The sequence below is a fragment of the Carassius auratus genome, chromosome 25, assembly GCF_003368295.1.
Source record: "Carassius auratus strain Wakin chromosome 25, ASM336829v1, whole genome shotgun sequence".
In the NCBI taxonomy this organism is placed as follows: Eukaryota; Metazoa; Chordata; class Actinopteri; order Cypriniformes; family Cyprinidae; genus Carassius; species Carassius auratus.
The window spans coordinates 8,079,447-8,099,446 of NC_039267.1; the positions used below are offsets into that span (position 1 = coordinate 8,079,447).

The window sequence follows — 20,000 nt, forward strand, 5'->3', positions numbered from 1 at the left end:
GCCGAGAGCTGCTGTACACCAGGCCAAAGAACTCCACAAACCTCCCGCCGATGCCTGCCTGACGCGAGGATGCTGAGACACAAAGATCAGATCAGTCAAATGTCATTTCTAGAGATTGCAAATTCACTGATGATTTTATACATTAAGGAAACAAGGACCTCGCTGTACCTTAGTAATGCCCAGTACGATATACAATGGATGTGGCAAAGGGATTGATGGTCCCCACGAGTTTACAGCCGCCGACGACCTGCGGCAGAGTCAAAGACACTGGCTGACCTAACATGACCGCCTCTGATTCAATGCCTCCAACTCCTGAAAGAGAGACAAAGTGAGATAAACAAGACAGAATAGTGTTCAAATATAACACAATAACTAACAGCATGCTTACCCCAGCCTAGGATCCCAAGGCCGTTGATCATGGTGGTGTGGGAGTCCGTTCCCACCACACTGTCAGGATAAATAAACCCCTCCCCTTCCTGTACCACCTGACACAGGTACTCTAGATTCACCTGATGCACCGTGTTGATGTCTGGCGGAACTACGTTGATGTTTTTAAAGGCTTTTGAACACCACTGGAAAGAAAATAGTGAGAAACAAGCATTAATATAAAATTAAAAGTTTGTTGTCTGTAAGATTTTTTTATTTGTAAAATATTATCAGTTTAAAATAACCACTTTCAATTTGCATATATTTTAAAATGTAATTTATATCTGTGATGTCAAGCTGAATTTTCAGCATTATTACTTCAGTCTTCAGTGTCGTCAGAAATCATTCTAATATGCTGCCCAAGAAATATTTCTGATAATCAATGTGAAAAAAAATAGTTGTGCTGCTTAATATTTTTGTGGAAACGGTTCAATTTATTTTCAGGCTTCTTCGATAAATGGAAAGTAAAAAAACAAATTTGATACAAATCTTTTGTAAGTATATGTATAAGAATAAAAGTATTATTTCTTTCAGAAAATAAATTACTGATCCTCGGTTGTGAATTTTCATTTCCGTAACAGATGGTCCTGGTTTTATTGCGCATGACTGTAAATGTTACTTTAAAGAATAACCTATATCTTTTTCATAATGAAAAATTATATCCACCAATTTTTTGCTAATGTAACCTAGTAGGCAAGGAAATCATTTTCACGAACCAGTTAAATTAACTTCCAGATATATCTTCCCTTATTTCACTTTTCATAACCACAGTGTGATATAAAATGCATTTTATGTTGTTTTCGTGTAAATATAAATCACAGAAAGCTCTGAAAACTCACCTTAAAGAACTGTAGCCTCTCTTTGTTTCGGATTAGCTCCATCTCTTGGTTTCTGATCATAGTTTCAGGCCTGTGTGGGTCAGACAGACATCAGGGCATCAAGAGAATGCAGACAGATTCATGAGTTAATGTGTGTGTGTGTGAGGGGAGACGTACTCGGACACGGGCTGCAGGTGGAAGGGGCACAGGAGGGGTGTGTTTTCTATTTGTACTGCTGCGCTTCTGCCACTGGGAGCGTCGGAGCAGGAGGCTTTACTGCAGCCGCCCCGGTGACCCGGTCGCTGACCTGCACAGTGACCGCCGCTGCTGCTGCTCCCTCTTGGAGATGGTCGGCCTGCAGGAGATCTGACAGCAGCAGCGTGACTCTCGTCTGTGGGGGCTGGAGGGTTCTGGATGGCACTAAGAAATGAGGCAAATGCATGTAACAACATGTTGCATCGTGACTGGATAAGCTCATAAAAAGGGAATGTTTTCACAAAAACAGTAGCACAATACATTATCGCCCTAATTACTGTGTACGTTAGGAGTTCTAGACATAATCATTGTTTATGTTAATGTTGTAATTATCAGGTTTTAAAACATAAATACTGCCTTAATCCGTCCTTTAGCCTTTGCGTTCACTCTCACCATTTGCTGTAGTCGATCTGCAGAGAATGATCTACGATGAGGTCTGTGGGGCATCTTGGGGTTCACCAGGTTCGGATCGACCCCCTGTTTAGCTAAAGCATCTCTCATGGCAGCCAGATCCACCATAGCAGGAATTCCCCTGTGAACACAAATGGGCTATCAGGATGTATCAGGAACAGTTAGTGTGTGATTGAAGAAAGGACTGTTCATCTAAATAAAACACTGTGATATGATTTATTGCGATCTAAGCCACCTTCCCATACTCGACAAGAAACAAGAGATGCTTATCAACAAATTAGAAGCTTTAAAGGCTTCCCTCGGTCAAAACAGAAGTGTGTTTGCTTGAAAATTAAGATGTTATCCTTTTAAATGAAGAAATAAAGACAGCCATAAATATTAGTATTGTCATTTTTAATTTAACACAAATTATATTTGTCTTTAAATATTAGATTTTTTATTTTACAGTCAAACATTACAATAGTAATTTTTTTAATTTTTTTAAAATAAGGAATTTTTATTTAGTAACATTAATAGTAACTAACAATATTTGATATATAAAAGCAAATTTTTGACACAAACAAGCACAGCAAACCTGGACATTTTTTTATCATCACATTTTAGGGTGTACTCACACTAGACACGGTTACCTTGAACCGAGCCAGAGCACAATTATCCCCCCTCTCCACTCCCCCACTCCCCTGCTGTCACATTGCACTTTAGGTTCTGGACTGGAGCACGCTTTATTCAAGATTTTTTTATTCGTCACATACATGATTATATATAGAATATATAACTAGAAGTGAAATGTGAGTAAATGCTGCATTTAGTTCTAATCATGTCATGGCATAAATTACATAAACGGCCTCTGAAGTCGTATTTACTACTCAAGAGATTATTTTGATACTCCAATTTCTGAGTTGGGTTGACCATAAACTTTGAACACGACTTCATCCGTGGGAAACGTTTGAAAAGTTTCCGATAGCACATTAAGGCAGCAGAGAAGCCGCTCTCGCACAGCACAATGGAGTGCATCGTTTTCTTAACTTAGTGGTTTATTAATATTTTGGGTCTATGGGACGCAGTAACTCACGACCCTCCAATATATTGTAGATCTATCGCTTTTTCCAATCAGAAATGTTCAGGCAACCATGCTGCACATATCACAAGTTCTGCACTCCAGCCAGTTAGCACTCACACTCAATGCGTGCCATGCCCGAGCCCAACTGAACACGCTCTGGCCCACCTCTTCCAACCGAGCCAGGGACGGCTAAACAAACCAAGCTTTGGGGGGACGCCTAGTGTGAGTACACCCTGAAAATCACCTTTGCAATTACAATTCCTTTTTTTCCCCCAAAGCATGCAGCCTGAATCAATTACTCACGTAAAATCCTGTAGCAGAACCCTGGCGGGCGAGAACACAACCTCGGCCTGGTTCTGCTGCGTCTGCCAATCCAAAATACTGGAGACATCGTCCGTCTTAATGTAGAACCCGTCACACTTCCGGATGGCGGACTCCAGGAGAACCCGCATACAGAACGGCAGTTTCTCTACAAGAGAAAGAGCCGGATATTAATTTTGCAGGACTTTATTTTACATCTCTTTATTTTTGCATCTGAAATCCATCGAGTTTAATTGAGTTTAAGTGATGTCACTTGCATCTGTGCATGATTGAATTCCATTAAAGCATTGAGCAACTCACCGTATCGGTCATCTCTCAGCTTCTGGGGGTTGAAATAGCGCCGCTCTTCATATTGTTCGCTCTGCAGAGTGTCGATCAGATGGCCGAATGGATGTTCTGTACAGAATAAAAGACTTAATTGAGAATTTTGGGCCTGATAAATGAATGTTGTTTGTGTAACTAACAGGAAAAGAATGGCTTGTGCGTTTAAAACTCATTATTCTGATCTGGGTTCAAGTTTGGGCTGTGACCAAAACATGTAATGTGCACCTGCAACCAAACGGAATCAAAATTGGCCCAAACTCAAGCAGATCAACACCTGCAAGGCCCATATAGCTCAAGAGAGAGTATCTTCTTTTCAATGCCTCTGTTTGCAGGCCTTCACCTCTTCCCTCCTAACACCCCTTTTAGAAGGCACAAGATTACATCTGTGGGACTGACTACAAAGAGCTTAGATACAAGGCCAACTCACAGCCAGCGCAGATACACAAGCATTAAATAACAACATTTAATTTAGGAATGCACCAAAAATGTTGCTGTAGGACAAAAACTGTAGGACACATTGAGCGAAAGTGGACAGTAAAAACAGTAGCCTATATAAGAAGTAATAAATGTACATTTTTTGAGTTGTTGGAAATAGATGTTATTTTAATAATGTCAACATGGATGTAATAAATACTCATTCATTTGGTGGGCTCTCATAGCATTGCATTCAAAGAAGATCGAATCAGTTTGATCAAACAGTCTTTCACAGACTAAAGCCCTACACACTAGATAAAAAGGCTGTGTTAAAGCAACACTAGCACTGGCTGCAGTCATATCTGCATGCTGTCTCAAGAAATTCTGACTAAAAAGAAACAAGAGTTTAAACTATCCATGCAGAAAATTTGACAGTTCATCAAAAAAAAAAACAGATCCAAATTCTCATTCCTGGGCATGATATAACTCACTAGTGCTGCTGCAGAGCAGTGTATTGACACCGTGTGACTGCATGTGTGGTGGATGAACATGCACAGACACATGCTTATCACTCACAGCCTGTGTCTGCTGCTGCTGCATGCGTTAGATTAGGTTAGATGAGTTCAGATTAAACAGAAACTGCAGTAAAGAACACAATCCTGCATCGCCCCCAATGAACACCACAAATCCCTGATCTAGATTTATGACACGGAAGATAGAGACACTGGGTGGGAAAAGTAAATTACACTCTCGCTTAACAGACAATCAGATTACAGCAGGATCAGTCCACTGACATAAACACAGTTAATTATAATTATACACTATTTACTTCTAAAAAGAAACCTTTAGGCATTGTAGACCTTAATTACATTTTTGAGGAAAACTCCCTCTCAATGTTTCCCACAATGTAGGTTTTTACAGTTTTGGGGACTTTTAAGCCTTTTTGGGCCATTTATGAGAGTTTTACAGCAATCAGAAAAACGTCATATTAAGATAAAACATAATAATATATTATTTGTTGTATAATACATGAAGAAAACAATAAACAGCTAAATACAGAGAAAAGCAATACTTTGCTCTTATCATAGTATAGTGATAATAAACAACAGTAATACTACTTCAAATCAAATATATAACATTACTCATATTTTTTAAAAAAGTTGATTACCATATTCATATACATTAGTATTTACATAACAACGTTAAAGGAAAGTAAGAACACAAGCAAGGGGAAGCCATGGTGAATGAAAGCATGACAGTACCATCATGGTAAATTACATATGTATTATTTTAAACAATGCATAATAATCGAGCATTGTACGTTACATAACGGGCTGTCTCAATGCTAAATGAGCTGCCAGCCTAGACAATTTGTTTGGCTTCCTATACGAATAAAAGAGTTGCTGTAAAGGTGAGCATTTCACTAGGTTTGGATACACATCAGTTTGTGGTCGCTTCAGCTGCATGTTAGCACGCGATCTGGATGTTACGCTCTCTCGCTGCTAGCCGCAATGCTAACGACAAAACCGCCTCTTTCTTCCTTCTAAACGTGATTAGTTAAGGGCTGTTTTAACACACGATTGTGACTTCGCATATAACCGGTTATATACACCTCTATCATAGCTTAAATAAGATTAATGTTGTTATTTTCGTCAGTAAAAGAGCCCTTACCGTACTGAGAGGAAGCGAGCGCCATGATGACTCCTAATATTAACACGACTCCACTAGCTTGACACACGAGAACTAGCCAATCAGCGAACAGTACCTCCCTGGAGGACTCTCCAATCAGAATTCAGGATCTCGCAGAGCGTCGTCCAATCAACAAACAGTATCTCCTAAACTATATATTTTTCTTCACTTTTTTGGTTTATCAACAAATCTTAATATAATGGATATGAAAGTGGATATAGAAATGATCTATTTTTCAAAATTATCCTATTTATAAAGTTTAATACGTTATATCGACAGTATTTTCGAGTGTAAATGTCGGAAGACATCACATTTCATTTCATTTCTCATACAAAAGTGTGTGTTCTTGTGTGTAAACATTAATATTCATACAGAACTTTAAATACAAACCATTTAGTATATTTCGTTTCAGAAATTATTTCAAGCAATATTCTTTTAGAGTTTTGTATGTACGATTTTTCTAAATTAGTTGTTTTATTAACACCCTTTTTGTTTAACAATTTTATTTTAATTGATTTTATTTTATTGTTAAAACAATGTAAACTTGTTGTAAACTGTTGCAACAAAATGAACTATTTTGCTTGTTGTTCGTGTTTATATGCATGTAAAAATTAAATAAGTTCACAGCAATATGTACATTTCATAAATTATTTTAAGCATTAATGCTGCAACACTTTTTATTTGTAAAGTGTACCTTATTGTGTGTGTGTGTGTGTGTATAGTTATAAATATATAATATAATATTTTGCATAATATTCTATAATGGTGTTATATTACATTTAAAGTAATATTAGATTGTATTGTTAAACTTTGTATAGAATATTTAACTTTGCTGTATTTATTACATATAAAACAGACAATAGAATATTACAAAATAACAACAACAACAATAATAATAATAATAATATAATAATAATAATAATAATAATAATAATAATAATAATAAATGTGCTGGATCATAATTGTGCACGTTGTTCATTGTAATAATAAAAAAATGCAACTTTCTCTTGATTTTGTTCATGTATAGATATAGTTACATTATACAATATATAAATAAAAACTTGTACGGCACACATCATCGACCAATCATCAAACAGCTCCTCCTGCGTCACTGACCAATCAACAGGCAGCAGTGACGTTTGAGCATGCGCCGGAAGTGTGGAGGAGGCATGATCGGCATAACTTTTTAATCAGGAGCTGCAGGCCGCGAATCGATCAGGCAGAATGCGCTTTTTTGAGGCACAATAGCGGGCTTCTCTCGTGACAGGACCGCGCTGCTCCGCTTGAGGCCCGCTGGATGGAGAAACAGCAGATATGGCGAGCTAACCGGGTGAGTTAGTGTGAGTCTGAGAGGTCAAATGAAGCGTCCTGTGCTTCAGATGCGTGAGAGGAGGACACAACAGAAGCTGCTTTTTGTTTCAGGGGCTGTCTTGTACTATGTTGTCTTGTGTAATGCGCATGTGCAGTAGATACCATGAAGTTTCACCATGAAAAGGTCACAATGACTCTGATAAACATTCAGCTCTGTCAGAGCCAAATAACTGATGGAGGACAGAAGAGAGAGTGTGTTACATCTGTCATTGACTATTTATGGTCATGCATGTCAAATATGAAGAAAAGAGCTGCATCAAGGTAGTGTCGTCTCTAAAAATTCAGTAACATAAAGATATTTTTTTCTTTTAAATTTTCTTAGGAATACATTTTTATTTTATTTTATTTTTCTTTCAAATTTCTACTGTAATGCAATTTTTCCATTGACAAAATCCCAGTAGTTATAAACATTGTTTTAAATGTTAATTCGAAATATGATGCTTTTTATATAATAATATTAACATTATAATAGTTGTCTCCTCTTTAATGGTTACTTTGGCACAACAGAGGTGTAATTTAAAAATAAATATTTATTAAAAACTTTAATTCTGACAGGTTTAACCACATGGTATTTTAGTAATTTATAGAATAATATGAAAGTATTACATATTTTTTTAGTAATTAAATGTTTTTCATTTTGAAATGGCAAGCACTATTTTTCTGGTTGATTCTAAATATGATGCTATGAATATAATAATGTTTACATTAAAACAACAGAGAACATTTAAAAATGTTGTTTTATTTTTTTTCGAGAATTATAATTTAGTGCAAAGTGTGGCATTCTAGTGATTTAGAAATTAATATAAAAAGATTTTAGAAACATTAAGCACTACATTAATTTTGTGAATAAAAATGTGTTTTATTTTATTTTTATTATTGTTGATGGTATTTAATTTGTAATCTAATTCAGTTTTGCCAAGCGCTATTTTTCTGGTTCATTCTTTCCAAATGTGATGCTATAAATATGACTGAATGTTTACTTTGGAACAATAAAGATATAATTTAAAAACAAACATTTATTAATATTATTATTATTATTATTATTATTATTATTATTTTGACAGGTATAATCCTGAGATTTACATTACTTTTAGATTAACATTATAAAATTAAATTATTTTTATTCATTATGTTTCTATGATAGATGTTGTTTTATTTTTATTTGAATAAAAAAAAGTTTTGTGCTCAGACTGCTCCACAGTTAACTTATAAATATATTTTTATCCCGTTAAAGTGTACTGTTTAATGTTTAAGATTGAAAATCAATCAAGTGTAAAACAGTACAATCTATACATAAACTGCATTTGAAAGGTTCATTCATAAAACAAACCTTTATATAACAAAAGATTTAGCTGGGATGTAAACATTTGCTTATTTCAGATGTTCAGTATCTGCTTTTTTGTTTACACAAGTCAAGAAATTATCTCTGCAGAGCATATGATTCTGACATAACCCCACAGTCCACGTGACCTTTGAACTCTGTACCTTCAGATCTGAACTCTTGTGATTTTGTCATTTCAGGTCGAGCGGGAGCGGAGTGAGTGTGTGCGCGCGTGATTTTGTGTGTGAGCTCGTTGGCCACAATGAAGCGCAACATTCAGATCATCGAATGGGAGGATCTGGACAAGAGGAAGTTCTACTCTCTGGGCGTCTTCATGACCATGACCACACGGGCCGCTGTCTACCCCTTCACCCTGATCCGCACCAGACTGCAGGTCCAGAAGGGGAAGTCGCTCTATAACGGCACCTTCGACGCCTTCTGGAAGATCCTGAAGGCCGAGGGGACACGTGGCCTTTACCGAGGGTTCATGGTCAATACGTTCACACTGATCTCAGGTCAGGCCTACGTCACGACCTACGAGCTGGTGAGGAAATACGTGTCCTGCTACTCGTCCAATAACACGATCAAGTCTCTGGTGGCGGGCGGCGCAGCCTCGCTGGTGGCCCAAAGCATCACGGTGCCCATCGACGTGGTGTCCCAGCAGCTGATGGTGCAGGGTCAGGGCTGTCAGCTCACACGCTTCAAACTCAAGCCCAGGAAGGTGACGTTTGGCCAGACCAGAGACATTGTGGTGCAGATTTTTCACGCCGATGGATTTCGGGGGTTTTATCGTGGATATGTGGCGTCCCTCCTCACCTACATCCCCAACAGCGCCATCTGGTGGCCCTTTATCACTTTTACGCAGGTAAGGAAAACATGTGACCCTGGACCACAAAGACAATCACAAGGGTCTTTTTTCTTTAATTGAGATTTATACTTCTATAAGCTTAAATCGGTTGATGTATGGTTTGTCAGGACTAAATTTAGCCGAGATACAACTAAATTCTGAGTTAGTTTAATTTTGAAAGTATCTTTGAAAGGTAATTCATTAAATATATACTACATAATAAAATCTTTATGACATTAATCAAACATATAGTAAATAATGATTACTGCAAGTTAATATTAAAAATGTAATATCTAATGCATGTATTTAGGACATTGTTCATCTCCTGATGAATTTTTTTCTAGCTGACTGTCGAGTTTATGGACATTGAATGGCTTTCCTGAGGTAAATGTAGTGTTATGTGACAACCTATGTTATCTTTAAGCGGTAAAAATAAAATGTAATTTCAATAAATTATAATGGCGGATTCATGCTCCATGGGTCTGTGACGCCACAAGTGTGCCAAAATGCCATTTGTTGTTTGAATTTCATGATAAAATTGACAGAATTTGACAACTAAGACATTGTTTCATATTGCCAGTTACTCTGTCTGTGGAGGAGCACTAATTAAACATCACGGTATCAACCACTGATCTCAGTTCTCCAACATATTCTCGCTTGCCGAAGTTTCGGTGAACTGAAATGTTATTTGATAGCTACACGCTCTTAACTTGGTAACATGAATCCTGTGGGCTCATGTGTTTCCACAGTTTTTACCACAAGGCAGTCGCTCACCTTCAGACCTCAATCACTTCCCCACACACTGCCTTTAGTCACCACTTTGTGCTGTACTTCATTGCGTAAAATCTGAAATATAATGGTCAAGATGCCAACTACCGTATTTTCCGGACTATAAGTCACACTTTTTTTCATAGTTTGGCTGGTCCTGCGACTTATAGTCAGGTGCGACTTATTTATCAAAATTAATTTGACATGAACCGAGAGAAATGAACCAAGAGAAAACATTACCGTCTCCAGCCACGAGAGGGCGCTCTATGCTGCTCAGTGCTCCTGTAATCTACACTGAAGACATAGAGCACCCTCTCGCGGCTGGAGACTTATATATGTTTTTTTCCTCATCATGACGTATTTTTGGATTGATGCGACTTTTTTTAGGTGCGACTTATAGTCCGAAAAATACGGTACACCACCTCAGTACTTCCTGCTTAATTGCAGTGATGTTAATGTAAAACAAAATAAATCGTTTATTTTTTGCACACATCTGTGTACTGTGTTGTATAGAATATTGTGTATATTGCATTGTGTATAGCGTATAATGTAGATTATATTGCATAATAGTAATATCTTTAAGTGTTTATGTTTGTGCAGATTTGTACATGGTACACTACTATCTGAATGAATCAAGAAGGCACCTCCACCAGAGTTTCTTTGTACATGTAGAGTGATAATAAAGTTCTCTCTCTCTGTGTCTTTTCAGAGCGGCTCTCCAGACTGGCTCCAGTGGACTGTCCACACCTGCTCCTGCAGGCCGTGGCGGGACCGATGGCTGCAGCCACAGCCTCCACCCTCACCAACCCCATGGACGTGGTCCGAGCCCGAGTACAGGTGCAAAATCACCCATAACCTGCTGTCATTCATCTTGGTGGTTAACTCTATCGTTTAAAAGTTTGAGGCAGTAGGATGGTTTTTTTGTGCTCTCCTATACCGCTTTACAGTAAAAACAGTAATATTTTGAATGTATTTGCAATTAAAAATGTAGTTTTTAAATGTAGTAAAAATATTCCTGTGATGGCAAAGTTGAATGATCTTTTTTTCTTCGCCGGTGTCGATGAGAAATCATCCTAATATGTTGATTTGCTGCTCAGAAAAACATTTATTTCAGGATTTTTTTTTTTGATGAATAGGAAGTGCAAAATAACTCATTTGAATATTCATATTTGCATATTTGAAACAGAAATATTTAGTAAAATTATAATTTCTTTCACAGAAAAAAGTCTTACACCAAACCTCTGAAAAATAGTATACAAAATGCTAATATTCTTTATTTTTATTTATTTAACGTCATTTTAAAAGGTTTCAAATAAATTGATTTAAATCAGGGTTGTTGTTATAGTTACACCATACTTGAAACATTATTTGAAATTAAAAATGCATTAAAATAACTCCCAATGTTTCTCATTTCTTCTACTTATTTCTTCTAATTTATATGTAGGTTAACTTGAAATACTAAAATAACTAAAACCATATAAACTAAAGCTAATAGATTAACTATTATGGACATAAAAATTTAAAAAACATTAAATTACTAAAATGTTAATTAAAAGAGAAAAAAAATTGTAGCAGTTTATCAATAATACAGAATTACAGATTTGATTAATAGATGTATTAATGTAGTTAGCAGACTACTTTAGTATTTTTCGGACTATAAGTCGCACTGGACTATAAGTCGCACTGGACTATAAGTCGCATTTATTTAGAACCAAGAGAAAACATTACCCTCTCCAGCCGCTGCTCATAACTATGATCTTTTTTGCTATACTTACAATAAACCGCACTTCTATTTCAAAAAAGCAAAGCTGCACAATGAAGAATGAAAAGCAATGCACTGTGTGTGTTTGCAGGTCGAAGGTCGTTCGTCTGTGATGGAGACGTTCAAGCAGCTCCTGGCTGAAGAGGGCGTGTGGGGTCTCACCAAGGGTCTGTCTGCACGCATCATTTCCTCCCTGCCCACGTCGGTCATGATCGTCATCGGGTACGAGACACTAAAGAGACTCAGTCTGCGGCCCGAGCTGGTGGACAGCAGACACTGGTGAAAACGCACATACCTCAGCCTTTTATTATTTTCACTTTTTATGAGGACCAGGCAATAATTGGAGGCAATAAAAATCTCTCCGTTTCTGTGAACTCCGTTGAGTGCGTCCAACCCTGTATTTTGTAGTGAGACGTCATGAAACGCCTTATTTATGCTTTTCGCCCGGAATATGAGATTTTGAAGTGACAGTCATTTTGAAATGGTGACTTTGACACGCTCTTGTCAATCTCAAGCAGTGCTCTTCACGTCATCTGACAGGAAGTGAGATCATCACATCGGTTACATGGTAAGAAGATTGACATGTATGGCTTTTCACACTTGAAACCCTGGATCATTTTTAACCCTTGCAGCAAGGTTATTAATATTGTTTGGATTAGTGCTCTGTCTTCTGAAACCCAAATATTGTCTAATTTTAATATTCCAGTTTCATATTTTTAAGTGTTGATCTCAAACACTTGGAAGAATGTTTAAGATTTTTATGACTTTTACACATGCGTATTAAAGCTCATGTATATTTAATGAGACAAGAATCCACTAAACATGTAACTAGCATTTCCTGGAGATATCAGTGCATATTAAAATAAGGCAATTCTTTTTGAAAGACTTGGGAAACTTGTACATTTGCCAATACAAATGTACTAATTATATATTAAGCTCAGGTCTCAGCTCAGGCTGAAAAAAATGCTGTTCAAGTGTAGTTATTGGGAAATTGTTAAAATCTTTTAAAAACATATAAATGAGTTTTTAAAGTGGCCTTTAACCAGGGTTAGACTTGACGTGAAAAGCCTTGTGAGAAAAGTTAGAAAGAATCATGTTGTGTTGAATGATATTTGAGAATCATATTTTGTGTTCGTATCATGGCTTGTCTTTAACCGTCAGCAAACAGTGTTTTGGGGCCAAAGCTTTTAGTTCAAATGTTTTGTAAATGTGCTTCATATTTTAAAAATAACTGCCATAGTTATTTTTGTCTAAAAGATTGTTTCTAACTAGAAATGTGTGTCACATTGGAGAGTGAATTAAATATACTACAAGAAAATGAAACTGTTTTTGGTTTTTATTTTATCTAGTGCTGCTCATGTGCTCTCCAAAGGGTTCAACATTCAAACAAAATCTGCCTTTGATCTTTATGTATATCATAATTAATTTTTTACACAATCGCTATAATACAGACCAAACCAGGCACTCTGAATTGGCACAGTAACATTTAGTGTCCTGTAGAGGGCAGACGGCGATCAGTTTTGTGAAAAAGCTGGAAAGATCAGGAAATTTTACAGGGAATTAAACTCAGTAATGAATATACATTTCATAATAAAATATGTATCCTTTAATAAAAATACCATTCAAACATCATTGGTCAATGAATGTGTGAATCCAGAACAACACAAACGGCAACAACTAAAAAAAGAACATTTATTTGTATCGCCACGTACAGATGTTGAGGTTGCCAATAAAATAATTTGCACACATGCTGTGGTCTTGAGAGGCTGTGACTGATTCACATGGGACAGTCGTAAATGTGGATGGCTCTGTCATCACCCGCAGACACGATTCTCGAGCCTGTGGGGTTGTACTTCACACTCCAAACCTGCAAATACACGCACATTTGAACATAAGCATGCCCTAAAAAATACAGTAAAACTGTTAAATATTATTGCTGTTCAAAATAACTTTCTCTATTGTAATATATTGTCAAATGTAATTTATTCCTGTGATGCAAAGCTGAATTTCCAGGATCCTTACTCAAGTCTTCAATGCAACATTCTAATATTTGCTTTTTTTTCTCATCAATGTTGAAAACAATATTTCTGTGGAAACCTCTCTCACCTGGTCTTGATGATCAAAGAATGTGTTCACGCACGATCTGCTGGTCGTGTCCCACACTTTTACACTCTTATCAGACGAACTAAGGAGAAACAAACAATGGTTAAGAACACAGACTACATTTCAAATTTCCATTCATCTGAAGAGCATCAACTCTTGCCTGGACACAAAGTGTGTGTTGTCAGGTGAGAAGGCCACATTTAGCACCCAGGATGCGTGACCACTGAGAGTGCCGGCCAGGTTAGCGTGCTGCCTGTGACACACACACACACACACACACACACACACAATCAGACTGTGAGATTCAAATGTGTTAGGAGGCAAAGATGCATGCAATTTTGCAACTTACACGTCATAAATCTTGATGTATCCGTCGTCTGATGCAGTTACCAGCAGCTGAGAGTCTGGAGAGAAAGTCAGAGACCTGATAGGCATCGCATGCCCTGAAAAGAAAAAAGCAGCATGTTTTATATTAATCCCACTATTTGGCTACTGTACCTTTAAGATGTCTATGTAAATAGTGTAGCATAAACATTATTAAAGCATTACAATATACATTACTGGTCGTAAGTTTGGAATAATTATGATTTTATGTTTTTGAAAGAAAATCTCCTACGCTTATCAGGGCTGCATTTATTTGATCAAAGATACAGTGAAAGTGAAAAATAATTCAATTTAATGTAATATAATTTTCTAAGGTAATATATTTTAGAATGGAATTTATTCCTGTGATGAAAAGCTGAGTTTTCAGCATCCTTACTCCAGTTTTCTGTGTCACATTATCTTTCAGAAATCCTGCAAGTATGCTGGTTTGCTGCTCAAGAAATATAACTCGCAATCGTTGACTTTAAAACTCGCAATTGTGAGTTTATGTCTTGCAATTCTGGTTTTAAAACTCACATGTTATAAAGACAGAATTGCAAGAAAGGAACTTACAATTCTGAGAAGAAAAGTCAGAATTGTGAGAAATCTCAATTACTTTGTTTAATTTTTTTATTCAGTAGCGGAAACGGGCTTCCATAGAAAGCTGCGATACATATACCATTCAAAATTGTTATTTAGCAAGGAAAAATGAGATTTTAATGTGACAAAAAGACTTAAAAGATTTAAAATGTTCCAAAATATTTATATTTCAAATAAATATTATTTTGAACTTTCTATTTATCAAAGAATCATGAAAAAATATTTTTTTTTAATATATTGAAACCTAAAACAGTTCTTTTAAAGTGTAATAATATTTTAAACAAATTTAAAAAATAATAATTATTCCAACCTTTTGACCGCCAGTATAATAGAATAAAAAATGCACTACATCTAACATTTAACATTATTTCCAGCTGTACTTGCTGGAGCAAATGAAAGGGATGAGTGAGCGATGGAGGGACGCAGGAAGACAGAGGAAAAGTGGAGTCACTCTGGTTTACGACCCTTGAGGGACGGCCAGAGACGCAAACAGGTTTTTCCACCACATTCACATTACCCATAATCAGCCTGAATGCATCTAGCAGACTAACGTCTACAGAGCATTTTAATAGAGGAAACTAAAGGCGGCCTGAATCATGTGGGAGATGATTTTCACCTTCCAGCGTATGCAGGAGTTTCCCAGTCGCAATATCAAAGATATTAATGATTCCATCTATAGCACCGCTGGCTAAGTACTTTCCATCTGGACTCTAGAGAGAGAGAGAGAGAGAGAGAGAGAGAGAGAGAGAGAGAGAGAGAGAGAGAGAGAGAGACAATTATTAGGGCCTGGAAAACTTTGTATTTTATGGAAAATCTGCATTTTCTCAAATATTCATTCTAATGTGTTGTTATACTGTCATTTGGGAAATCAGTTTCTTTTAAAACACTGAAGCTGACTGTTACACTGCTACTTATTTACATGCTACCCACTATTTTTAACAAATTCATATGATTTTTTTTCATACTTGGATTAGCAATAACACTCAAAAAGTGGTTTGTTCCTGGTGAAATATTTTAGAACTGAGCACGACTAAAAGATTTAGGTTCAATATAAGCTTTTTAAAAATGTTTCAATTTAATTAATGGGGTTAATTTATTAATAAAACTGGTTATTTAGCATTTCAGCAAGACGGCAAATTCAACCCTTCTACAGGATGAACAAGAACATATTCTAAAGAAACTAATATTTTTAGAAAACAATTTTCCAAATGAAAATGCGATATGCACTCTAAAGAGTTTCTGGAGTTTGTAAGATGTTTTTGTCTGAAAGGAATGATATTTATTCTGCAAGGATACATTCAACTGATCTAAAGTGACCATAAAAGACAATTATAATGTTACAAAAGATTTATATTTAAAATAAATGCTGTTTTTTTTAAACAGTTTGCACAAAAATATTAATGATTCTCAAATAACAATGATTTTCAAAAATGATAATAATCGGAAATGTTCAAGGAGCAGCATTGATCTTAATCTTACCAACTCCAAACTTCTGTTTATACAGAACTTTAAAAAAGAATATATAAAAAACGATTGTTGAGATACTTATGTACCACTTTTCCAGATAGACAGAGATTCTTGTGTGATCTTACATAGGCGATACTCAGAATGAATTTTCCTCTGGTGTCCAGCGAGTGCTCCTTCTTCCCACTTTCTACACCGAAGATGTTGACCTTCCCCAGATGGCTGCCGGTGGCAATGTATCTGGAGTCGGGAGAAAAGGCGACCGTCCAGGCGTCAACTGCAAACAGTATAGAAAGAGTTCAGTGTTATTTCACTATATTTAGTTTTTTCTGTGTGTACTGGAGGCTTATGTCATAAAACAAATTCCTTGGCAATAAAGCTCTTTCTGATTCTGATTTAGAAATAGTGTGATATGGTTTTGCTTTTAATTTCAGTGAATAATAATAACCCTGGATTAGACTCACTAACAAACAACTGATTAATAGACAAACAAGCGAGCAGCTCACCAGGGCCTGCATCCATGGACTTGATCTGTTTGCCCGTCTCCAGATCCCAGAGCCGAATGTGAGCGTCTAGAGAGCTGGAGGCGGCGATGGCTCCGTTCTGACTGATGTCCACCGACACCACGCCCAGCTGGTGACCCTCCAGCGTCCACTGCAGCTCCAGCTTCTCATCCCACCTGCGAGCTCATCACAACAAGTGCCGTAAGATCAGACACACTTTTTTAAATCAATAACTGTTTATTGCACTTCATTTATCGATTTACCATTTCCACACTTTCACCAGGTCGTCCAAAGAGCCGGTAACAATGGTTTCTGACCCGTCCTTCTCGCTGCGACCCCATGCTGCCGTCCAGATGGCATCTTCATGAGCTGCACAAACACACAGATTCATTGACTGTGCCCAAATATGCAGCCTAGATAGACAGCTCACTAGATTTCAGGTGATCACAGGTGACTAAGCATGTGTGTGTGTGTGTGTGTGTGTGTGTGGGGGTGGACTCACCATGCTCCTGCTTGAATAGTATACTGTACTAAAAACAGAAGAATGAACATATTTATATCACGCTCGAGCATTATTCTGATCACTATATATACACAGTAAGACCGAAAACATGAAAGGGTTTGTTCATATTACCTGTGTGCTCATAGTCTCCGTATTAAAATCTGTTAGTAATGGTAACGAGCTTCTTTTTTAAATGTTTTTAAGAGCGTGTGTGAGTTCATGAACTCACTTCATGCAAAACTGCTAGCGTAGCTTAGTTTATGACTAAATATATTGCCTTTGTAAGGCTTCGACGCGTCCTGTAGAGGTTTTAAATAAAATCCGATAATCCTTTAGATATGTTACACACATACGATAAAGATTCAAAGCGCTTTATTAAAAATAATAAACACCAGCACTGACGCTGCCTAGAGAGACGCCATGACACCTGCGCGCAAAGTACCATGGGAACAACCGCTTGACTCCGCCCTCCCTGTACTGGCTTTCAAAAAGCGCATGTTATTATTATCAAAGCATGCCCTTGATAATAATAATGATAATAATACATTTAATGATAAATAAATTAAAGGGTAAGTATAATCAATTAAAAAATAATTTAAATAAAAAACAAATACATTCAAATATAATAAATAATACATTATTAATACATTAATAAAAACGAAATAAACGCTAATTCTAATAAAGTTACAAAAAAATTATAAATAATCAAAACACTCATACAAATAGTACCGGTATTTAAAAAAAAAAGCAAAATGAGTGGTAATAATATAATAAATGTATTTATCATTTATTACATAAACAAACAAACAATATTATCAAAGCATCCATACAAATAACAGGTACTAGTGATAGTAATGAAATAACAGTACCAGCAAAAAAACACATAAATGATCATACAATAATAAGTATGTATTTATAAATAAATATGTATAATACATTTTAAGTAAATATTTCAAATAAAACAAATACATGAAAATAGAATACTAATACATCTTTATTAAATAAATGGATGGATGGAAGGACAATAAATAATTAATAATAATAGGCGTAATAAAATAATATTACCAGTAATAATAAATCTAAATAGAATACAATATTGTTAAAGCATAAATGCAAATAACAGCTAGCACTGATAGTAATAAAGTAATGCTATCAATATTTAAAATAAATAGCATAATAATAAATAAATAAATAAATTGTAATAATTTACATAAAAAAACTTAATAATAATAATACAATTTTTTTTTAGCTTGTTTTATTGCCACGGTTTGATTTAATAAATCTGACCTCTTTTATTGCTTTGTATTCAGTGATGACTGTCTTGTCAGTGATGAGTTTTCTAAAATAATATATTTTAAAATGGATATTTGTTCTATTTTTATGCCAACTTAAAAATAATTTCTTTCTGCCACAGTACTTTTGAGGCACTTGAAGTGAGTCAGAATAGAAAAGCAGAAGACAATTAAACACAGTCAGATGAGATTTCTCATTTGATTACAGAAAAGGCCAATCAAATCTCTTTCTGTGTTTGAGAGTCGGACAGAAGGGAGTCCATATGCTATGAGGGATTTTAGTCCTTTTATGTCTTGAGCAGTGAGAGTTTCTCAGCTGATGCCCTTTGAGGTGCAATGTGCCTCGCAGAGGGATTTCAGCATCGACTGACCTAGATCTGACAGCGCCAGCGAGATACAGAGAGAGAGAGAGAGAGAGAGGGGCGAAGAATGTGCTGCTTTATGGTTTAGATGAATGAAATATGGTCTATTTTATGGCTCTTAACAAGACAGCAGCACTTGACAAGAATTACTCTAACCCATGATTTTTAGAAATGGGTAGCAAAAAGAAGCTGATTGTATATAGTCACATTCCAGCATGACAAGAACGACCCGGACTCTTACAAAAGAGTACTGTATACAGTACAGTGATAGCATCAGATGGTGCTATATCATGTTACTGCTGGATTACCATAGTCATATACACAGTAGTTAAAGGTGCCTTTAGTATACCATAAAATTGTTATGGATTCTGATTGGTCGATTGCAGCATTCAGATATTTATGTCATCCATGAAGCTGTATATGCAACGTTTTCATGCCAATTCGTAAATGATGGTTAACTCGCATGGATTTGTATCATATGTTTTCATACAAATCACCAGTGTTGGGGGCAACACATCACAAGTAACACAAGTTATCAGATTACTTTTCCAAATAACTAGTAAAGTAATGCATTACTTTTAAATTTACACAAAAAAAAAAAACTCTGAAAAAGCCTTTAAGATTGCCAAAAATATAATTATGACAAATAACAAATAAGCAAGCCCAGCCCAGGCAAAAAAAGTAACGCAAAAGTAGATTATTTGTTACTTTTTTATGGAGTAATCCAATATTGTAATGTATTACTTTTAAAAGTATCTTTTCCCAATGCTTTTTTTTTATCTTACATTTCAATACAATTTCCATCGTACAAATTCATACACGACCGGCAGTTTGTAAACTAGTTGCAGTTTCTCATGAATTTGGGTTTGTGTATCAATCCACTCATCCTTACTGAAACCTTACTGAAACCATGTGTCATATTTCATAAAAATGCAACTTCTCAGTTACTGTTACAGTGTTCTTCAGTATTAATACTACTGTGATATTAGTGTTCGTGTCTTGTTGCTAGAAAGATTGTTTACGA

The 20,000-nt window shown here is 36.0% G+C and overlaps 1 protein-coding gene and 2 pseudogenes across 1 annotated transcript; 1 reads left to right on the plus strand and 2 right to left on the minus strand.

Moving 5' to 3' along the window:
* LOC113042823 (iron-responsive element-binding protein 2-like) overlaps positions 1-5,757 on the minus strand; it is a 9,216-nt pseudogene extending 3,459 nt beyond the window's left edge.
* A 1,092-nt stretch (positions 5,758-6,849) lies between these two features.
* Positions 6,850-13,110, plus strand: LOC113043191 (solute carrier family 25 member 44-like; annotated as a pseudogene).
* A 260-nt stretch (positions 13,111-13,370) lies between these two features.
* LOC113043192 (WD repeat-containing protein 61-like) lies at positions 13,371-17,777 on the minus strand. Its single transcript, XM_026202417.1, has 10 exons — positions 17,455-17,777; positions 17,323-17,350; positions 17,084-17,189; positions 16,824-16,996; positions 16,446-16,594; positions 15,470-15,563; positions 14,240-14,333; positions 14,051-14,143; positions 13,894-13,972; positions 13,371-13,654 (listed from the first exon to the last, which is right to left on the minus strand). The coding sequence occupies exons 1-10, from the start codon at positions 17,464-17,466 to the stop codon at positions 13,565-13,567; spliced, it is 918 nt and encodes a 305-aa protein (XP_026058202.1). The 5' UTR covers positions 17,467-17,777; the 3' UTR covers positions 13,371-13,564.
* Positions 17,778-20,000: the final 2,223 nt, after the last annotated feature.